Source organism: Marmota monax, unplaced genomic scaffold, assembly GCF_021218885.2.
Source record: "Marmota monax isolate L192 unplaced genomic scaffold, Marmota_monax_Labrador192_F-V1.1 WCK01_AAM20220418_F8-fsc00280, whole genome shotgun sequence".
In the NCBI taxonomy this organism is placed as follows: Eukaryota; Metazoa; Chordata; class Mammalia; order Rodentia; family Sciuridae; genus Marmota; species Marmota monax.
The window spans coordinates 1,144,556-1,166,845 of NW_026692080.1; the positions used below are offsets into that span (position 1 = coordinate 1,144,556).

The window sequence follows — 22,290 nt, forward strand, 5'->3', positions numbered from 1 at the left end:
GCCTCTTTTGGGAACAAGAATCATAGCTTTGCTATTAGATTACCCTGTCAAAGACCATCAGATAGACAGGTATTTACCCGGTGGTTAACCTCAAGCTTTGGGGTAATGATGAAAACAACAACAATAACAACAATTAAAATTTCCTATTGAAACCTTTAAAAAATTTTCTGATGCTTAAGGAAAATAACTCTGCCCATATTCATGTGTCCTGGACCCAATCACATCAACTTATATTTGAGTGAATTAGAAATTAGACCAAATTTCATTATTATATCTATTTAGTTGACAAATGGCACTTCACCAATGACCTTTTTTAAAAAATATAACCTTTAACAAGAACTCATAAGTAGCATTGATTATGCCCCAAGAGATGGTGGCCCCATGGTAATTCAGATGGGTTCCTCTGAAATTATTTGTCAGTTTTAAGTCCTATTCTTGCTGGATAATTTTGAAAACCTTAAGGAAAGATTGAAATTCCCTACAAATTTGAGACCAAAATGTGAGTTTTTACATTAATAAGAAAAAAAACAAGAATCCCCAATATGGCACCTCCCAGAGATGAAGCCATTGACTGAATAAGCACTGTGAGTAGCTTTAGAAGGCAGATGCTCCTTAATGGGACATGAAGACCAAAGGAAAGGACATCACTGACTTTGTATTTGAAAGAATGGGCACCAAGCCTTGATAATACCTTCCAATTTTATAGCATTTCATGAAATGAAAGCCTGATAAGTGTTTGTAAATTTGTCATGATGCTTGTGGTCTTGAAGCAATCAATGTCTGAACTCTTTTCAATGGAGTGAAAATGTCTTCTATTGTCCCTGAAAGTACAGCTATGCCATGGATTTCAAACTCTGGGGCACTGAATGCATTTAAAGAAGGCACAGTAAATCTTCATACAAAGCAGGGTGTGGCTCCATGCATGTATGTCAGAATACACTCTACTGTCATTGTTGTGATTTGAATGTGAGGTGTCCTCTAAAGCTCATGTGTGAGACAGTGCAAGAAGGTTCAGAGGAGAAATGATTGGGTTCTGAGAGTCAACCCAATCAGTGAATTAATTCCTGATGGGATTAATTGAGTGGTAGCTGGAGGCAGGTGGGGTGTAGCTGGAGAAAGTGGTTAATTTGGGTGTGGCTATGGGGTATATATTTTGTATCTGGAGAGTAGAGTCTCTTTCTCTGTTTCTTGATCACCATCCTGATGTGGGCTGCTGCCCTGTGCTACCCTCTCCTGCCATGATGTTCAGCCTTACCTCAAGCCCTGAGGAATGGAGCCAGCCTTCTATGGAATAAAACCTCTGAAACCGTGAGCCCTCAAATACACCTTTCCTCCTTGCTGTTGTTCTGGTCTGATCCTTTAGCTACAACAGTGAAAAAAGCAGACTAAAACAGTCATGTATATCTAAATTTAACAAATAAAAAAAGTTAAAAAAAAGCTGGGTGTGGCGATGCATATCTGTAATATCAGCAATTTGGGACCCTGAGATAGGAGATTGCAAGTTTGAGTTCAGACTTAGCAACTTACAGAGATCCCTTTTTTTACCCTGTTTCAAAAAGGAAACAAAACAAAACAAAACAAACAAAATAAAACAAAACAAAACAAAATAGGGCTTGGTATGTGGCTTATTGTTAAAGTGCCTCTGTGTTCAATCCCTGGTATGTACCCCACTCCCCTCTCCCCCAATCCTCATACAGACCAAACATAAGTGCCAGTATAGTTACTTTCTAAATTAATGGAGGAAAAAGTCCTGCCATACAAATTTTGACATCCATCCCTCCTTAACTAAAGTAGTGTATCTGGAGTTTTTATTCCATATGGTTGCTGTTAAAAGAGAATTTTCTGAATATGAAATGTGATTGCTACATTGTTGAAAGCTACATAGCAGCCACACAAGTAAGGCTTCATTTCACTAATATTTATAATGTAAGGTGATATATCTTGTTTTGAAGATGTTAGGAGATATGGCCTCTTTTCATGAGTTTCTGAATTCATCATGTTGCTTAAGACCTTTCTTTTTCATCAAGAATTTTTTTTAAAAATTTATTTATGTGTTCTAATTAGTTATACTTGACAGCAGAATATTGTTTGATTCGTTGTACACAAATGGGGCACAATTTTTCACTTCTCTAGTTGTATACAAAGTAGGGTCACACCATTCGTGCAATCTTACGTGTACCTAGGGTAATGATGTCTGTCTCCTTCCACCATCTTTTCAAGAAGAATTCTTTTTAACCTGTAACATCAGCTGAACCTGCTGTTCTAGGGGATGACAGCTCTTTGGTAAATTTCCTAGTTTGTTCCATGTTACTGCTCCATTAGGTCTCTCTTCTGGAGTCAGTTTTGATAACTGAACTTCCAGGTCCACATGTGCCAGGCACCACGCCTGGAGCTACAGGCCCACAGGAGTGAACCTGCTAGTCATTGCCTGTGCAGGCCTGTTCAGAAGTTCTGAATGCCCTAACCCTTGATTTTCTAATTTTATGAATTTTTTAAAAATTTATTTATTTATTTTTCTAATTAGTTACACATGATAGTGGAATGCACTTTGATACATCATACACAGATGAATATAATTTTTCATTTTTCTGGTTGTACATGATATTGAATCTCACTGGTTGTATAGTCAGTCATATATGTACATAGGGTAAAAATGTCTGATTCATTCTACTATCCTATTCCTATACCTTCTCCCCTCCCTTCACTTCCCTCTATGTAAAGTAACTCAAGTCTTTCCTAACTCCCCTGCTTATTGTGAATTAGCATCCACATATTAGAGAAAACATTCAGCTTATAAGTGACTAGTTTTTAATCATGGCTGAGTATCAGTCTTTTGACAAATAAGAGTGTGTGCTTTGAGAGGTGGTATTGTTCTGTCATCTAAAAATCTCCTGCAGTTGATTCCATTATATATCATCTTAAAAAACGTCATCAGAATGTCTTGCTATGAGAAATGAAGTTCAGTTGACTACAGTTTTTTTTTCATAACTACTATTATGATTTCACTTGCATAGAGGCATTTTGCCTCTTGTTGTACATCATTTTCCTTGTGGATCAACAATTACATACTGATATCCTATACTACCATGGAATTTAAATTTTTTTTCAAAGATGAAATTGTCTTGATTCATGCAATGATAATTTCTATAAGATCTGTGACCAAAGATAAACTTTTGTTCCCTTTAGTGTCTCCAGTATCTATTACAATAACTTGCACATAACAGAATCTAATATTAAAATCAATTCTGCTACCATTAGTCATCCATGTATTAAAATGTTTACTTTTTGTGTATGAATGCATTTTATGACTAATTGTTATGAAGTAAAGGTGAAGAAATCTGGTCAAACTTTAGATATTGTTTTTAAAATTTATAAATTGATAAATTTTACTTTAAAGCCATTTGGAAAAAGCATCATTTGAAGGAACATATTATAACTAATGAAGAATTTTGGCAAATTATAATTATGCTTGTTTTGTGAGCTATTTACCAGGCACACAAATTTTGTATTTATTACAGAAAGTGATCACATTATTTTTTCCTTTGGATAATATATCAAAACTTAGTGACTAAAGACTGCCAGTGAGGAAATTGTAGTCTTCTCAGCCTAAGTGCTGGTTTCCTTCAAGAGACAATTAATTTGATGAAAATAATTATTTTTTTTTGATAAAAATACATTGCAATTTCCACTTATTTTTAATTATCTTAAAATTAATTAAATTGACAAATTATATATATATTTTACATACAATATGATTTTTTTGAAATATGTATACTTTGTGGAATGGCTAAATTGACCTAATTAATTATACATAAACTCATATACTTATTATTTTTGTGATGAAAATCATTAAAATCTACTCTTAGTAACTTTTAAGACTATCATACATTATTATATACTATAGTCATCATGCTTTGCAATAGGACTGTTGCACATATTCCTCTCTAATCTAACTGAAATTTATTTCCTTTGACCAACATCTCCTCAGTGCCCTCATTCCCCTCAGACTTTGTTAAGCCCATCTATTCTCTTCTTCTGCAACTTTAGCATTGTAATTTGAGATATAATTGAGATCATGGAATTTGTCTTTCTCTGCCTGCCTAATTTCACTTAACATAATGTCCTACAGGTTTATGTTGTTGCAAATTACAGGTTTTCCTTCTTTTTAAAGGCTGGTTAGGATTCCATTGTTTTTTATACCACATTTTCTTCTTACAAATATTTAAAAAAAATTTTAAATTTTATTTTTGTTAGTTAAACATGACACTAAAATGCATTTATGTACTTTAATATAGTATACATAGATGGGATATAATTTCTAATTTTTCTGAGTGTACCTGTTGTAGAATCACATTAGTCATGCAGTTATATATATGCATAAATTACTAATGTCTGTTTTGTTCTACTATCCTTCCTATAATGACACCCCCCTCTCCTCCCCTCCCTTCCCTTCACTTCCCTCTATCTAATCTAAGGTAACTCTATTCTTCTCTAGTTTCCCCCCTCTATTGTGAATTAGCATCTGCACATTAGAGAAAACATTTGCCCTTTGGTTTTTTGGGATTGGCTTATTTCACTCAGTATGATATTCTTTTAACTCCATCCATTTACCAGCAAATGTCATAATTTCTATTCTTCTTTAAGGCTGAGTAATTTTCCATTGAACATGTATATCACATTTTCTTTATCCATTCATCTATTGAAGGACACCTAGGTTGGTTTCATAGTTAGCTTTAGTGATTTGAGCTGCTGTAAACATTGTCATGGCTGTATCACTTTAGTATGCTGATTTTAAGTCCTTTAGTATAAACTGAGGAGTGGGATATCTGAGTCTAAAGGTTGTTCCATTCCCAGTTTTCTGAGGAACCTCCATACTGCTTTCCATGGTGGTTGTACTAATTTTCAGTCCCACCAGCAATGTCTGAGTGTACTTTTTCCTCCACATCCTCGCCAACATTTATTGTTGCCTATATTCTTGATGATTACCATTCTGACTGGAGTGAGATGAAAATCTTGGTGTAGTTTTGATTTGCATTTCTCTAATTGATAGAGATGTTGAACACTTTTTCATATATTTGTTGATTGATTGAATATCTTCTTCTGTGAAGTATCTGTTCAGTTCCTTATTGCAGTTATTGGTTGGATTATTTTTTTTTTGGTGTTAAGTTTTTTGAGTTCTTTATATATCCTAGAGATTAATGCTTTATTGGAGGTGCGTGTGGTAAAGATTTTCTCCCAATCTGTAGGCTCTCTCCTCACATTACTGATTGTTTCATTTGCTGAAAAAATATTTTTAATTTGAATCCATCCCATGTATTGATTCTTGATTTTATTTCTTGAGCTTTAGGGGTCTTGGCGCAGGGTTTCTGTTCTAGTGCCTAAGTCTTTGATCCACTGTGATTTGATAGAGTTTTAATTTCATTTTGCTATATATGCATTTCCAGTTTTGCCAGCACCATTTGTTGAATAGGCTATCTTTTCTCCAGTGAATGTTTTTGGCATCTTTGTCTAGTATGAGATAACTGTATTTGTGTGGGTTTGTCCCTGTGTCTTCTCTTCTGTGCCACTGGCTTATGTGTCTATTTTGGTGCCAATAGCATGCCACTTTTATTACTATAGCTCTGTGGTATAGTTTAAGATCTGGATTGTAGCACGTTTTCTTGATCCACACATTCACTGATGGTTGCAGGTTGATTCTATATCTTGGCTCTCATGGATAATGCTGAAATAAACATGGGTAAAGATTTTTTGGGGGGGATTATGATTTCATTAATTTTGGAGATTCTCATATATCTCTATCTATCTATCTATCTATTTATCTATCTATCTATCTGTCTGTCTGTCTTTCATTCTCTCTCTATATGTATCTCATTGGAATTTTGGTAGGGACTACATTGAATCTGTAGATCACTTAGGGTAGGAAAGACAATCTAATAACATATATTATATCTAATTATATATATATATATATATATATATATATATATATATATATATATATATATATATATATCTCCAGTAGAAGAATTGCTGGATCATATTGTAGTTCTATTTTTAAATTTTTTCAAGAACTTTTATGCTGTTTTTCATAATAGCTGTGAGAATGTATTTTCTCACAGTGTTCAAATGTTCACGTTTCTCCACATTCTTGCCAACACTTGTTATCTTCTGTCTTTTTGATAATAGCCATTACAAAAGGTGTGAGGTGATGTCTCATTTTGGTTTTAATTTCCATTTCCCTGATGATTAGTGGTGTTCAATAATTTTTCCTGTTGGCCATTTGTATGTCTACTTTTGAGAAATGTCTCTTCATGTTCTTTCTACATTTTAAAATCAAATTATTTGTTTTCTTGTTATTGAATTGAGTTCCTTATGTATTTTGGATACACACACATATTATCAGATGTATGGATTGCAACTATTTTCTCCCAGTCTGTAGGTTGTCCCTTCATTCTGTTGTTTCCATTGTTGTGTAAAAACTTTGTGTTTGATGTAATACTATTTATTTTCTTTTAGTGTCTGTGTTTTCTGGATCAAATAAAAAAATCCTTATCCAGATCAATGTTGTAGAGCTTTTCACCTATCATTTTTCTAGAAATTTTGCAGTTTTAAGTCTTAGGTTTAAATTTTAAATCCACTTGAGTTAATTTTTATATAATGTAAGGTGAGTGTAATTTTATTCTTCTACATATAAATATCTATTTTTTTCAGTATTGTTTATGGAAGTGATTTTTTTGCTCCATTGAATGTGTTCTTGACAAACTTTCTCAAAAAAATCAATTGATGTTAACATTAAATGTTTGAATTTATTTTTGAATCCTATAATCTGTTGCGTTTGTCTATGTTTCTGTTTTTATGGCATTAAAATTCTGTTTGATTATTATAGCCTTTTCAGGTAGTTAATGCCTCCAGTTTTGTACTTGCTTAAGATCAATTTGCTTTTGATCTTTTGTGGTTATATGAATTTTAGGATTATTTTCCCATTTCTGTGAAGAATATCATTGGGGTTTTGATAGGGACTGCATTGAAACTATAGATCATTTAGGATAGGAAGGACAATCTAATAATATTCATTCATTCTTCTAATTCATAGCATATCTTTTGATTTACTTTTGTCTTCTTCATCTTCTTATATTAAATATATACTCATATATTTATTTTTTAATTGGTCATAATTGTACATATTTATAAGGAGTGGTGTGATATTTCAGTACATGTATACAATGTGTAAGTATCAGATCAGAGTAATTGTTATGTCCATTACCTCAGACATTTATCATTTCTTTGTGTTAGAGAACATTCATAATCCTTTATTTTGAAATATACAATTAAATATCATTAATCATAGTTATCCTATTGTGCTATAGTCCATTAGAATTTATTCCTTCTATCAAACTGGTCCTGTACCTGTAACCATCTTCCCTTTATTCTCCTCCTTCCACTGTTTGCAGGCTCTGGTCACTGCTATTCTACTCTTTACTTGTAGGAAATCAACCTTTTAAGCTTCCACATGCAAGTGAAAACATGCAGTCTTTGTCTTTCTGTGTCTGACTTATTTCATATAACATATCCTTAAAGTTCATCCAGTTGTGGCAAATGACAGGATTTAAAATTTTTTTTGTGGCTGAATAATAGATATACCACATTATCTGTATCTCTTCTTATCTCACTTTTATCTATCCCTCCACTGATGAACACCTAAGCTGATTCTTTTTCTTGACTACTGGGAATAGGGCTGAGATAAACATACAAGTGTAGATGTTTTGTCAATATGTTGATTTTATTTTCTTTTGATGTATACCCAGAAGTGGCATTGCTGTATTCAATGGCAGTTCTATTTCTATTTTTTTTTGAGGAGCCTCCATTACCATTTCCCATAATGGCTGTACTAAATTATATTCCTACCCACAGTGATAAGTGTCACCAATATTCTGCATCCTCACCAGTATTTCTTATGTTTTTAAAAATAATATTTTTTGTAACTGGGGTGAGGTGATATCTCACTGTGATTTTGATTTTCACTTCCCTGATGATTACTGATTTTAGCATTTTTGGCTACACTTGCTGGCTATTTGTATATTTTCTTATTATTTTAACTAGTTTTGTCTTTTAACCTTCCTACTGAAGTTATTTACACATACATTACAATAGGATTCTCAATTTGATTGTGTACTTACTCTTCCAGTGTGTTTTGTACTTTCATATATTTTTGTATCACTAATTAGTAATCTTTATTTTTTAAAATTGAAGACCCCACTGTTTAGTTAGATATTAGGTGTCCCCCGAAAACTAATGTGTGAGATTATGCAAGAAAGTTTAGAGGTAAATGATCAGATTATCGAAACCTGAATTTAATCAGTCCATTAATCCACTTTTGAATGGATTAACTGGGTAGTGACTATATGCAGGTATGGTGTGGCTAAAGGAGGTAGGCATTCTACTGTCTTGTTGAGATGTCCTGACCAAAAGTTAATTCTGTTTATTTTTTTAAAAAAATGTTTATGAAGTAGCATGTACCTAATACAATGAAGAAGAAATGGGATGTCTGTTTCCCCAAATTACTAACAACACTTTACTCCCACACTTAAAAAATATATAGTGCCAGTAAATTTCCAATATTTTAACTTGATTTACTAAATGATGCATATTGAATTCTTAACCTAGAAGACTATTAAGGCCTTCATCAGGTGCTGGAACCTGAGTGTGCCTATCCTTTGCTTTAGAGGGAGACTTTCTTCCAATTATCTTTACAGAGAGGGAAAACCCAACACCAAGTATTCTCAACCTGTTTTGTTTTTATTATCATCATTTCCTTCCTAATGATTTTAATGCCATACATATACTGTGTATGTATATGGTGTAGTGCCTTTTGAAGAGCCACCAACCATTTTAATATCTGATTTTTGTCACTTTTCCTCAGTTTTGACTTTTACCCCCTTGGGGGTGATATCATCATTGATATAAAAGCATGCATTGAGAGAAATAAAGGATACCAAATGGAATATGATTAAAACTTTAATATAAATAGGAATAAATAAAATCAACTAAAAATTTCCATGACTATTTATGGGCTAGAGATAATAAGGATGATTTTATTCTTATTTTTCTAATTTCCAAGGAAATATATTTGAAGAAAATATATATTGAAGATTTTACAATATTATGCCTGTGAAAGAAAAACTGTATTACCTTTCTCTTCCTCTAAGTCAGAGGTGTTTTAAGTGACTTAAACATTAACATAAATTAAAGATATTGCTTCCATATTACCCAATGGATATTTTCCTTATTCTGCAGAATTGGTAATATTTTCATGAAGATTTAATAAATGACTAATAATTTACTTAATCATTCTATAGACATTTATTGAATATGCAATTCATGTCAAAAATCAATTTAGACATAGCAAAAATATAATGTTAACAAAGGTTATTCTCCCAAGTTGTTACTGGGGGTCATGTTGTGTTTTTTAGTTCTTATGTTCTTGTATGAGAATATTTCAGGCAAGATGCAAAACATAGTAAAAATATAGCAGAATTTATTATAGGAGGAAGGAAAGATGTCCTCAGGGAGAGAGTGGGTCTTCTTAGAGAGGAGAGTGATGTTGTATCCCCTTGGTTCCCCAGTTTTGTAGGGGGCTTTAGGGAAGGTTTTAGAGAATACTGCCCAAGTACCATCTCTTAATTTTGACAGTAAGATTGCATCAAAAATTTAAGTCTCTACTGAGCATGATCTTACCCATAGGTATCCACGTGAAACCCATGGGGGGGATATTTTCATCAGCTTTTTCATGGTTGTGGCTAAAAGACCTGATAAAGGACAATTTTAGAGGAGGTGCCCATGGTTTTAGAAATCTCTGTCCATAGATGACCAACTCCTTAGTTTTAGGCATAAGGTGAGGCAGAACATCCAAGCCTGGTGGAAGGACTTGGGGGAAGAAGGCAGCCTAGGATATGGCAATCAGGAAGCAGATGGAGAACACTGCTCACTGGAGACAAAATATATACACCAAAAGTATGCCTACAGTGACCTACTTCCTCCAATCACAACCTTCCTGCCTGTAATTATTACACAGTTAATCCATATCAGTGGATTAAGCCATGGATTGTTACACCTCTCATAATCTAATAATTTCACCTCTGAACATCCTTACATTGTCTCACATATGAGCTTTTGGGGTACACCACATATCCAAACCATAATAGAAGAGAAATTTTACCATTGTGTTGAAATTGAAATGACATTTTAAAAACCTAAAGGCAACTTTCCGTTCCTTTGACCTGTGCTGATGGGTTCTAATTGGAACTTGCTTTTACAGATTTTATGGTTGGTAGACTTTTGCTTTTATTGTTTTTTGTCTTCTTGAGTGTTGGACTTTTTTGGTCTGTGTAGTGGTCTGTGTTAAGGCCACATGTCCCCCTTTCAGGTCCATTTATGTCAGCAAGGAGGAGTCTTTCTTCATGTATTTTTTGACCCTGGGAGAATATCCCTGAGGATAATAGGTTATTTGTCAGGGAATATGGCATCCTACTGAATTAAGACAGAGCAGTGCCATAATGGCCACAATGGTAAATTGCTTTTTAAAAGACAGCATGTGGACAGCCAGCATGTAGGTCTAGTTTGTAGAATTATCCCCTTAACTTCATGTTCCTACTACTCATACCTATTAATAGGAAGCTCTATGTTGTTGAGAAACTCACCAGTGTCTTTTCTTCTAACACACATACAAACTCAAATAAAATGGGAAAATGAGTTAATTTTTTTTTGGTGTGTGTGGGTGCTGGGGATTGAACCCAGGGCCTTGTGCATATGAGGCAAGCACTCTACTAACTGAACTTTATCCCCATCCTGGACAATGGCTTAATATTTATATGGTCTGAATTTTGAGAGAGTTTAGAAGACACTGAGGTTTTTCAGGAATTTTCATATGAGGTAAGATTTAATTGGTTAGAGAAGTTGCTTAGAAGGTTTTAAAGTGATAAATATAATATCTGTCAAAAATTGAGATAGGCTTTCATCACAAAGTTGATACTCATTTTCAGTGGCCATAATTTTGTCATTTTTTACCTTTGTCTTTCTTCCATAGTCCTTATAACACTATAACCTTTGTATTGTCTTCATGCTTTAACTGTTGTGTAATATCACTCTCATATTCTTCACTTTTACAAAGACTTATACAACTGACAATTGTAAAGACACATGCAAAGACCATGATTGGTCTGGTCCTTGTGTTTTACATATATATCTTTATCTCCTTAGTATTTCCTCAATTTAATATCTTTTTACAAAGTTAAAAGTCTCTGGTACAAATTCTGGTAAATTTTAGACATGTATTCATGTAAAACAAAGATATCATGTTTCACCAAAAAAATTGGGAACTACAGGGTTTAAGTATTGGAGATAAAAGATTGTAAGTCCTTAGTACTCTTATTCCTTCATCCAATTACTTCATGTAGGTTGTGTACAACTCTGCCTATGAAATGTCACAGTAAGAGTACTGCAGAAATGGGGAATTTATCACTTGCAGAGAGGATTTCAAATCTCTGAGTTAGTTTATTTATAGAGAAGTAGATTACTTTATTCTCCAGGACAGGGACCTCCAGACTTTGAATGTATTTACCAGCAAAACAAAGTGATAAATGTGGAGCAAAGAAAAAAATCACTAATTTTTTTTTTTGCTAATTAAGAGGTTCAAGCTCTTTTGTAAGAAATAACCATAAACTACCACCACATCCAACAAAAATAGAATATCATAAAACCAAAATGTCTAAAGAGTATGGTATTAAATAAGAAGTACACTTTACACTGATTTAATTTAATCTTAAGTGAAACTTCTTATTTTCCTCATTTTTCTGGTGATAGAAAAGAGGTCTTTAATGGATTGTTCCTGATCTTTAGTCTGACATTTTAGGGTATTTATGTAAATGCTTTGAGAAATTGGTATTCATTTTATCTTCCATATCTACCAGGGAGGAAAGTAATTCAGATCTACCAAACCTCATTTATTTAATGTTTAGAGAAACTTTATATCTACTAGTTTTCCTGCAACAGTGGTTCTCAAACTCTAACCTGAGCAGAATCACTCGAAATGTTTGTTTAAAAAAATGTATATTTCTGGATTTATCCTCAAATTATTTATTCAGTAGTTCTATGGTGAGGCCTAAGAATTTGTATTTAATAATTTTTCAGTTGATGTTGATGCTTCTTGTCCAAGGACCACAGCTCCCTCCAGGACATAGCCCAAATTCCTTATAAGGTCTTCTAAGGGTTAGAGCTAAGCTATTCCAACAGAGAGACACAAATACACAGTTAATTGATTATTATTACACAATGGTCTGGAGGCATTGCTCTGCCAGTGGGTTACTGTATATTTTCTCTTAGGGTTCTGTACCCATTTGCATGGTCCAAGTGAGATACCATCCACATTCACATTCCAGCTAACAGGAAGGGAAGTGAGGTAGGTGAGAGTAAGTAGGTTCATATTAAAGATATTTAGAATTTGTACCCATAACTACCGTGACATTGTACTGATAGAGGCTACACTATGAAATGTGATTTGCAGCATGGTGACCATATGTCCAATTAAACTTTGAGGTGGAATGTGTATTGTTTGATTGTTAGTGTTTACCACATTGGTTGATCCAGTCCATCATGTGAATGAAGGGATGTGTTATTTCTCAGAAAATTAATAAAACAGGGAAGAAAAAGATTCGTAGCTTCAAATAATACTGATTTAAAATAGATTCTTTAATACCTTATATATATTTATTGTATTTATTATATTTCATCATTACATTTTTACCTATAGTCCATGATTGGTCTTGGTGCTTATGTTTTACATATATATCTTTATCTCCTTAGTATTTCCTCAATTTAATATCTATTTACAAAGTTAAAAGTCTCTGGTACAAATTCTGGTAAATTTTAGACATGTATTCATGTATTTGAATAAATTAATTAAACTTCATTAATAAAGAACAATATTTCTTTGCTTTTCTGTGCTTTGACGCATTTTTTCTTTGTCACTCATGACTTTGTTGAATGTTTTTTTTAATCTGTAATATTCTCTTCACTGCACTCTTCACATCTTTGTTTCTTAAAGTGTAGATCAGAGGATTAAGGCTTGGTGTGATGACTGTGTAAAAGAGAGTAAAGAACTTTCCTTGTTCTCGAGATGTGCTGTTCTGTGGTTTCATGTACATATAAATGAGTGTTCCATAAAATAGAGTTACTACTGTGAGGTTAGAACCACATGTATTAAGGATCTTTTTCCACCTTGCTGCCAACTTGATTGTCATTACAGCTCGAATGATAACTCCATATGAAATGAGAATTAATGATAGAGGTACTAGAAGAAATATAACTCCAAGAGTAAAGACAACAATCTCAATTACTTTTGAATAGACACAAGCCATCTTGATCAGTGCTGGCATTTCACAGAAAAAATTATCTACTTCCCGGTGTCCATATCTTGGCAACTTCATAGTCAAAGAGCAAAGAATTAAGGCACTGCCAAGACCACCGAACCAGGAGGTCAGCACCAACTTTTGGCAAAGCTCAGGGTGCATTATTGCTGTGTAGTGAAGAGGTTGACAAACAGCAGCATAGCGATCATAGGCCATCACAGCCAAGAGAAGACATTCTGTGGCTCCCAGGTCAAGGGCAAAGAAGAATTGGAGCACACACCCTCCATATGTAATAGATTTTTTGGGACCCCATATATTTGCCAGCATCTGGGGGATAATGCTAGTTGTATAACAGAGGTCCAAAAAAGACAAATTAGATAAGAAGAAATACATGGGGGTATGAAGCTGGGTGTCTAGATAAGATACAAGAATGATGGTTGTGTTTCCTACCAGAGTCACAATATAGAAGATGAAGACAACCACAGAGATGATGCTCTCTAGTTGAGGTTGATCAGAAAACCCTAGAAGGATGAAGTCTGTTCTGAAACTTCCATTGCTTGTTTCCATTGTTTCTTATGGAAGACAATAATATGGTAATCAAAGACAGTATTAGCTTTAGGTAGAATTCTAAATCTCTGATGTTTGTCATGAGTATCAAAACTTAATTAATTGAATGCTTTCCCCCCATTTGGCTCATTTTTCATATTTGTTTTCATGACTTTGGTATCTCCATATTCCACCAAAGCTAAAGTGATTCTAAAAATAATATGCTATATGCAATCACACTGAATTGTAAATCATTGAAAAGCCTTAATATGCCATGTTATCCATGGTTCCATGTATTTTAATTAAGCAATAAATCCATAAAGTCAATCACATGATTTTAAGAGTGGGATATATTTTGAGGAGTTTTTTCTCCTTGGAACCATGACACTATTTGTCTCTTGATCACTTGATTATGATGTCTTTCCTTTATCAAAGGAGCTGTGCTTGAGGTAAAAAAGTAAAATGGCATGTTTACTTTTTAAACTCCACTGTTTGGTAGCAGAAACAATTTTCCACATTCATTACTAAACATCTTTATCTGATAATCTCTTTTACTGCACTTATTTTAGTACTCATATTTTTCCTGCTTTTTGTAATAATTCTGGCATTCATAGCTATACTTTTAAAAAACTGTGTTTTGGTTGCTGAGAAATATTATTTTTCCTTTTCTTTTCTTCTCTTCTGTTTTTTCCCTGGTAGTGGAGATTGAACTCAGAAGCACTCAACCACTGAGCCATGCCCCAGCTCTTTTTATATATGTAGTTAGAGACAGGTTCTTTCTAAGTTGGTTAGGGCCTCACTAAGTTGCTGAGGCTGGCTTTGAACCTGTAATCCCCTTCCCTCTGCCTCCTGAGCCAGGGGGGTTATAAGTATGTGTCACTGCACCTGGCCAATATTTTTTCATTATATTTATTTACATGTATAGATGCCATGTTTTTGGCAATTGTTATAATTACTAATACTTCATTACCTAACTAAGCTAATCTATTTGTTACAAAGTTAAGAATTGAACTTTTGGTCACAACAAACACATAGCAACCATCATTATAAGCTCCTATCATGTGTCCAGTTTGCCAAATTAGGTAGACAGGTAATGAAAACAATAGTTTATTAAACTATCAGTAAATTGTTTATACTTGTAAAATTTACTGATCACATGAGTGAATCTTTTGTTGCTTTGGAACCCTTTCTATAAAATGATCATATCTTTTATGCTAAAATGAGTACATACAGGGATAAAGATTTAATCTATTTTACTATTTCTGAGTTTTGTATCATTAAAAATATAGACTCTTTAATAATTGAATTATTTTTTTTATATGTTATTTCTGACCATACACTTCAGACCCAGTATACTTTACTTTTACAGTGTCTTTGCAGACAAGGAATAAACACTTGAATTATTTCAGTTGCATTATAAAATATAGATAAAATATCTCAAGTATGATTAATATAAGCACTTTAGTTAAAACATGATGATAACATAATGGTCATATGGAAGATACTTTTATTATCAGATTGGATGAGATAAAGATATAGTTTTTCCTCAGTAAAAACTGTGAATTCAATTTAACTAGAGAATGTCTCATTTTTACATAGTAGGGTGTCAGTTAAGTCAAGCACAGTGCTTAAGTACAGATTCTAAACTCCAATTGCCCGCATCAAATCACAGCTCCACCACTGGGAAGCATGTTTTTTTTTTGTGTGTGTGTAATTATTTAACCTGATTGTGTACCAGGTTCTTTATATGTAAAGAATAGAATATAATCATAGACTATAATAATAGCCCCTTACACAATGGTAGGTTGTGAGGGTTAATATTTGTGATAGCACTTGGAGCTGTGTTATTACATAATTCTAAAATTGATAAACCATATCCACTTATATCTGAATCATTATTATTCTATGTATTCTTTATTCTCTTCATGTTTCACACTAGTTATTTTACCATCATGGTTTAAAGCTAATCTTGATTGTCTTAAATCTTTTCCCATAACTCTTAAAAAGTATAGACATACATTTGCACATAAATATGTACAATTATAATGTATTTATTGAGGTGATAAAGCCCATGAACAGAAGATGGCTTGAGCTCCCTAAATACAAAAATACTGGGATGTTTTGATTGCTTAAAATTGTTATGGTACTGATAACTTTCAAAGCATTAATTTTAAAGTTGAAGTGGACCTCAAAATCCAGCTTTTGTTCTTGCATAGGCTATCCTTCCACAGATTATTCACACAACTCATATTTCATACAACATTTATGACAGGCAAGTCAGTTGTACATGGAGTGCTTTTCTTCCTTTAATCAATGCTAAGAATGCTTCCTTGTAACATGTAGGCACTGAATCTCTTTCTTTATTATAAAAACAACACAGAATAAGTTATTTCAACATGCCTTAATTAAAAAACCCACCATATGTTATTACCATTATAAAATAAAAGAGGGATACACAAACAAAAGTAGAAGCTTGAGTAATATAAGAAAATATTTTTTTTAACTATCACCTGAGTGAAGAAATAGAAAGTTACCTATTATCTCTATTATACTGCCTCGCTGTCCCCTGGAGTATCCACTGTCCTAATGTTTATAATATTGACTTCCATAATTTTAACCGTTAGAAGGCCAAATATACTGGAACTGTAGCTGTAGCTCAGTGGAAGAGCATTTGTCTTACATGTGTGAGGCACTGGGTTCAATCCTCAGCACCACATATAAGTAAGTAAAAAAAATAAAGGTCCATTGACAAGTTAAAAAAAAGACAATTATACTTCTCTGGATGATGTTGTGTTAGTTTGGCTTATCTGAGAAATCTTACATATATACTATTTTTTAGACTAAATACACTTTCAGTTTTTCTGAGCAATACATGATCTAAATTTCCATGTTTTATTGGTTAATTTCTACTAGACACATCATAGTTTATCAAATATTTCAAATTACTGTGTACAAAAGTGAGCAGAGTACACCAGGTGTTTTATACTGTTGAAGAGCACAGTGGATGTCTATAATCTGTATAGATTTTCTAAAATACATGTGACTAATTTTTTTTTAGAGAGAGAGAGAGAGAATTTTTTAATATTTTATTTTTTAGTTATCAGTGGACACAACATCTTTGTATGTGGTGCTGATGATCGAACCTGGACCGCAGGCATACCAGGCGAGCACTCTACCGCTTGAGCCACATCCCCAGCCCCACATGTGACTAATTTTTAAAAAATATTTATTTTTTAGTTGTAGTTGGACACAATACCTATATTTTATTTATTTATTTTTATGTGGTGCTGAGGATTGAACCCAGGGCATTGCATATGCTAGGCAAGCGCTCTACCGCTGAGCCACAACACTAGCCCCCATGTGACTCCTTTTAGGAAGTGAAAAACATTAGTTAAATCTGAAGCTTGGTTTAGATAAGGCCCTAAATATTCTTAAAAATACTGCCATGACAAGAATTATTCATTATAGTGCCACAGTCCAGCTGCAGCAAAATAACCGGGGGGTGACGAATAACTTGTGTACGTTGATACAGCAGGAGTAGGAGCCGTTTATTGCAGGACAGGAGCAGTATTTATACATTCCACACAGCTTATCTAATTAGCATAAACTAGATACATCAGTCAACCAATAAGGAATCTCCACACTTAATGGCTTGCTTTTGTTACTTCTCAAACCACACCCTCTGGCATTTTGCCAGGCACCATCCAGACTTGTTTATGTAACATTCCCCTGGTAAAATGCCAGGTGTTATTTTGACTTGTTTATAGACTCTAACATTATAGTACTTAATGTTGTGAGTTCAATCATAAGTCATTTCATTTAACATTTTTAAATATTTTCCATATTATTTAAGTATTGGACTGCATACTAAATATTATTTTAATTTCAATTTAAAAATGAGTTGAAAAAGCTAATTATTTTGATTAAATCATTACTATTCATATATTGAATATTGTCTAAATCCTAAATTTATACAATAAAGTTTTTTTAAAAAACAAAATAAACAAAAATTATTTAAATATAAAAAATGGGACATTACAGTGGAGTTGAAGAAATAGAAAATAAAAAAGATGCATACTACATTTTACTTGAAACTCAGATTTTCATTTTTCATATTATGGACTTCAGTTCCCAATAAGCTACCATAGTTTGGCATTTTATTTTCTTTAGTGCAATTTAAAACAAAATGAGTAAAAAAAATTTAATCATACTTCAGATGTACTTAATGTTGTGGTGAGACAATGAGAAAGAATTAAAAATGTGCAACATTCAATTCTTGGCACCACATAAAAATAAAATAAAGATATTGTGTCCACCTAAAAGTGAAAAATAAATATTAAAAAATAAATTGATTGGCTTTTTTATTAGGTATAAAGGAAGAGGTATATTATCATGGCCATACAAAGCCCAAGAAGTAAAAGACAATATCACAATAGTTAAGACCCTAGACTGTGAATTCAGACTACCTGTGATTTTATTACATCTGATCTCAGTCACTTTCTCACTATGTGAAGGTGAGGAAGCCAATTATCTTCTGTTAGCTTCTGCTGATGGATAAAATAGTTATTATAGTAGTACCTATTTTGTAAGATGGTTGTGAGGAAGATTAGATTATATAGTAAATATAAATTATTTTGCATATGCTTGATGCATGGATAACATTCAGGCACTTCAAAATACACTAACTGCCATTGTTGAAATTAACCTTCATTCCTTAGAGGGCATTCGTATGTTAGCATTAGTTTTATATTATATAAATGTACTGTACTTTCTATTTATATTTAATTTCAGACTAAGGCCTGTGCCAACTAGGATCTATTTTCTACCCTGTATCTTTTTCAGATAAGAGAGAATACTTACCAGAAGTAAAAAAAAATAGAATATATTTTCAAGAGCTAAGAATCCACAGCTGCCACACTCTCATGTAGTCCAAATTCATCCATGTTTCCATTAGGAGTATGATTCATTTAATTAATAATTCATAAAAAAATTCTTATGGGGCAAGTTATTGAAAAATTGGATTAACCAAAATTTATTTATATGGATATTACAACCCAATCACATTTTAATTCAGCAATTGAAATAGATAAGATTTAATGGCAATCTCTATTTAATTCAGATGCTAGAGAAAAACTAGATGTGGTATTGGTGGAAAACTTGATGAATCAGTTTTGGTTAAATGTATTTTTGGCTCAATATTTGTAGTCTTTTAGTGTATTCTCTTGTTACTCATATTTGTAGGTAAATTATTGCCTAATTAAACTAGAAGGGCACTGTATTTGTTTATGTGTGTTCCAAAAATCATTACCATGTATCCAGGATGTATTTATGCAAAGGCTATCTGTGTTGATGTGGCTTAGACCTTTGGGACTGATGCCCCATGGAGGTGATTAAACAAATCAAAGAGGTCATATATCCAAATTACAGTTTTATGAAAAATTGTTTTAGGACATTATGTATCATCTTTTATTTTTATTTTTATATTTCTTTGATGGAAATTAAGAAATGATTTAATTATGTATTACATCAAACTTAGGAAATTAAATATTTAAACCTTAGCTATAGAAATTAACATTTAATTGAAAATAGTTTCTCCAATGGGCAAGATACTAATTAAATGGAGAAATTAAGTTATCTAGGTATAGTGTTCACAAGACAGAAAATATCCAATTTTAACAAATTTAGAGAGTAATAATAATTCTAGGTTTATGACCATATGATCATTGTTTAATTTTCAATGAATTTAAAAAAATCCTTGAATCTAATATTTATTCAAGGACCAGAAACTTGCCAAATGTCAAAGTTATCTACATTCTTTTACACTCTTTCTTTGTTTCTGACTGAAATCCAGGAAAACCATGACCTTGAGTTTTGTGTTAGTCACGTCTATTCTTTAGGAAATAATTCATATACAACATATGTGTGAATGCAAAAATATTATGTATTTTAAAGTTTAGTTGTTTTTGAACACATAGAAAGGGCACCATATTTTATTTACTGTTTTAGGGCTTTCCTTTTTTACTTTATATTTTTACTAAGTTAATTTGTGTATTTATGGCTATTTTCACTACTATAAAATATTTCATTGTGTGTATATATTACAGTCATTTTATCTATTTCCTTGTTGGTGGGCATTTTTGGTTCACATGAAAGGTGTTACAGTAAACAGTTTTTATTTGTGTTGGGTATCTAAGAGGAATTACTGGGGTATTGATGAGAGCCACACCTGAAGGGGCCCCAGCAAACTTCCAGCTGCCAGCAAACTTCCAGCTGCCGGCTGATGATTGGCTCACAGCGGCCCCAGCAACATCTAGCTGATTGGCTCCTCGGCCCCAGCAACATCTAGCTGATTGGCTCCTCTGCGGTGATGCTCATTGGGCTGTTTCCCTGCCCTTTCAGACCACGGAGCTGCTCATTGGGGGACTTTTTTGGCTCCGCCCATGTGACCCAGCCAATCGGCCTCAAGAGCAGGAGGATTGTGGGAGGTGGAGAGAAGCTTGTGAGGGAGAGAGAGGCTTGTGGAAAGCCAGTGGTGGCAGTTGAGGCTCTGAGGGTTTTTCCTGAGAGGCTGTTTTGTTTGGCGTGTGTGGTTCTAAAAATAAAGTTAGTTTCTTTTGACAAGTGGCTCCTGATTGTGCCCAGCCAGACTGTGGCAGGGTATAAATAAGTAAATATGTATTTTTTTTATTTGTACATTGTAATTATACATAATAGTGGATTCATTGTGACATATGCATATAACATAATTTGTTCCATTTCATTTTCCAGTACTTCCCCTGTTTATCTCTTTCTCCCTCTCCCGAACTATTTCCTGTATTGTATTGGTATCCTATTTATCTTTTAAATTGGTGCATTATAACTATACTTAAAATGGGATTTGTTGTGATGTAGTCATATATCCACATAGTATAATTTGGTAAATTTCATTTCTCAGTACCTCTCTTTGTCCTCTCCTTCTCCCTCTCTCTCCCTCTCCATCTTTTCTTACTAGTCTCCCTTCAATTTTTCATCTTTTATTTCCTTCCCTCCCCTCCTTCCTGGGTATTGAATACAGGATTGTTTTCCAAATGAGCTGCACCCCCAGGATTTTTTATTTTGAGGTAGGGCCTTACTAAGTTTCCCAGGATGGTCTTGCAATTGTGATCCTCCTACCTCAGCTTCATGAATATCTGGGATTACAGGTGTATACCACTATGTGCAGCTTCCCTTCTATTTTCATAAGATCCATAACAATTTTTTTCTCTCTAAACTCAACTCTTGACTTTCAGAGTTTGTTTCATTTCATTTCGTATAATGTTATCTAGTTCCATCCATTCACCAGCAAATGACATAATTTCATTTTTCTTTATGGCTACGTAAAACTCCATTGTGTATATATACCACATTTTCTTTACCCATTGATCTGCTGAGGGACACCTAGCCTGGTTCCATAACTTGGCTGTGGTGACTTGAATGCATATATCATTATAGTATGCTGATTTTAATTCTTTTGGATAAATAACAAGGGGTGGGATAACTGGGTCATATGGTGTTTCCATTATTGATCTTTAAAATTTTCTTTTAGTTGTAGATGGATACAATACCTTAGTTTTATTTATTCATGTGGTGCTGAGGATAGAACCTAGTGCCCCACATTTGTGAGGCACATGCCCCACCACTGAGCCACAACCCTAGCCCCCATTGATATTCTTTTGAGGAATATTCATACCGAGTTCCATAGTGATTGTACTAATTTGCAGTTCCACCAACAATGTATAAGTGTTCCTTTCTTACCACATCTTCTCTAGCATATATTGTAGTTTGTGTTTTTTAAAAACATATTTATTAGTGCATTATAGTTATACATAATAGTTGGGCTCATTTCGACCTAATCATGCATGCCTGAAGTTTAATTTGCTCAATCTCAGTCCCTGATGCCTCTTCTTTCTCTCATCTCCTCCCTCCCCTGTTTTGCTTCCTCTACTATACTGCTCTTCCTTCTATTTATTTATATGTACATTTTCAGTAGTGCTTTACAGACATAAATTCAGAATTCACTGTAGTATATTTATAAATGCAAATAACTGAATTCCAACAAGTTCATTCCTTCATTTCTCCCCTTTCCTGTCCCACCTTTATCCCTACCAATATCCTTCTACTCCACCGATTATCCTTCTGTCTTTGTGATATCCATTTACCCCTTATTTTGCTTTACTTTCTGCATATGAGACAAAACATTTGAACCTGATTTTGTGAGTCTGGCTTATTTCATTTAGAATAATGTTCTCCATTTTCATGCATTTTCCAGCAAATGCCATAATTTTCCTTCTTTTTTGTAGATGAGTAAAACTCATTTGTGTAT

General features: G+C 33.4%; 1 protein-coding gene and 1 pseudogene across 1 annotated transcript; both read right to left on the reverse strand.

Moving 5' to 3' along the window:
- Window positions 1-297: 297 nt before the first annotated feature.
- Window positions 298-1,998, reverse strand: LOC124103270 (mitochondrial nicotinamide adenine dinucleotide transporter SLC25A51-like; annotated as a pseudogene).
- Window positions 1,999-13,019: 11,021 nt separating this feature from the next.
- LOC124103276 (putative olfactory receptor 2W6) lies at window positions 13,020-13,970 on the reverse strand. The gene has a single exon (XM_046459806.1). The coding sequence runs from the start codon at window positions 13,968-13,970 to the stop codon at window positions 13,020-13,022; it is 951 nt and encodes a 316-aa protein (XP_046315762.1).
- Between the last annotated feature and the right edge of the window lie 8,320 nt (window positions 13,971-22,290).

Coding starts and splice junctions, on each gene's coding strand:
- LOC124103276 (XM_046459806.1), bottom strand. CDS start 13,970: ATGGAAACAAGCAATGGAAGTTTCAGAACAGACTTCATCCTTCTAGGG.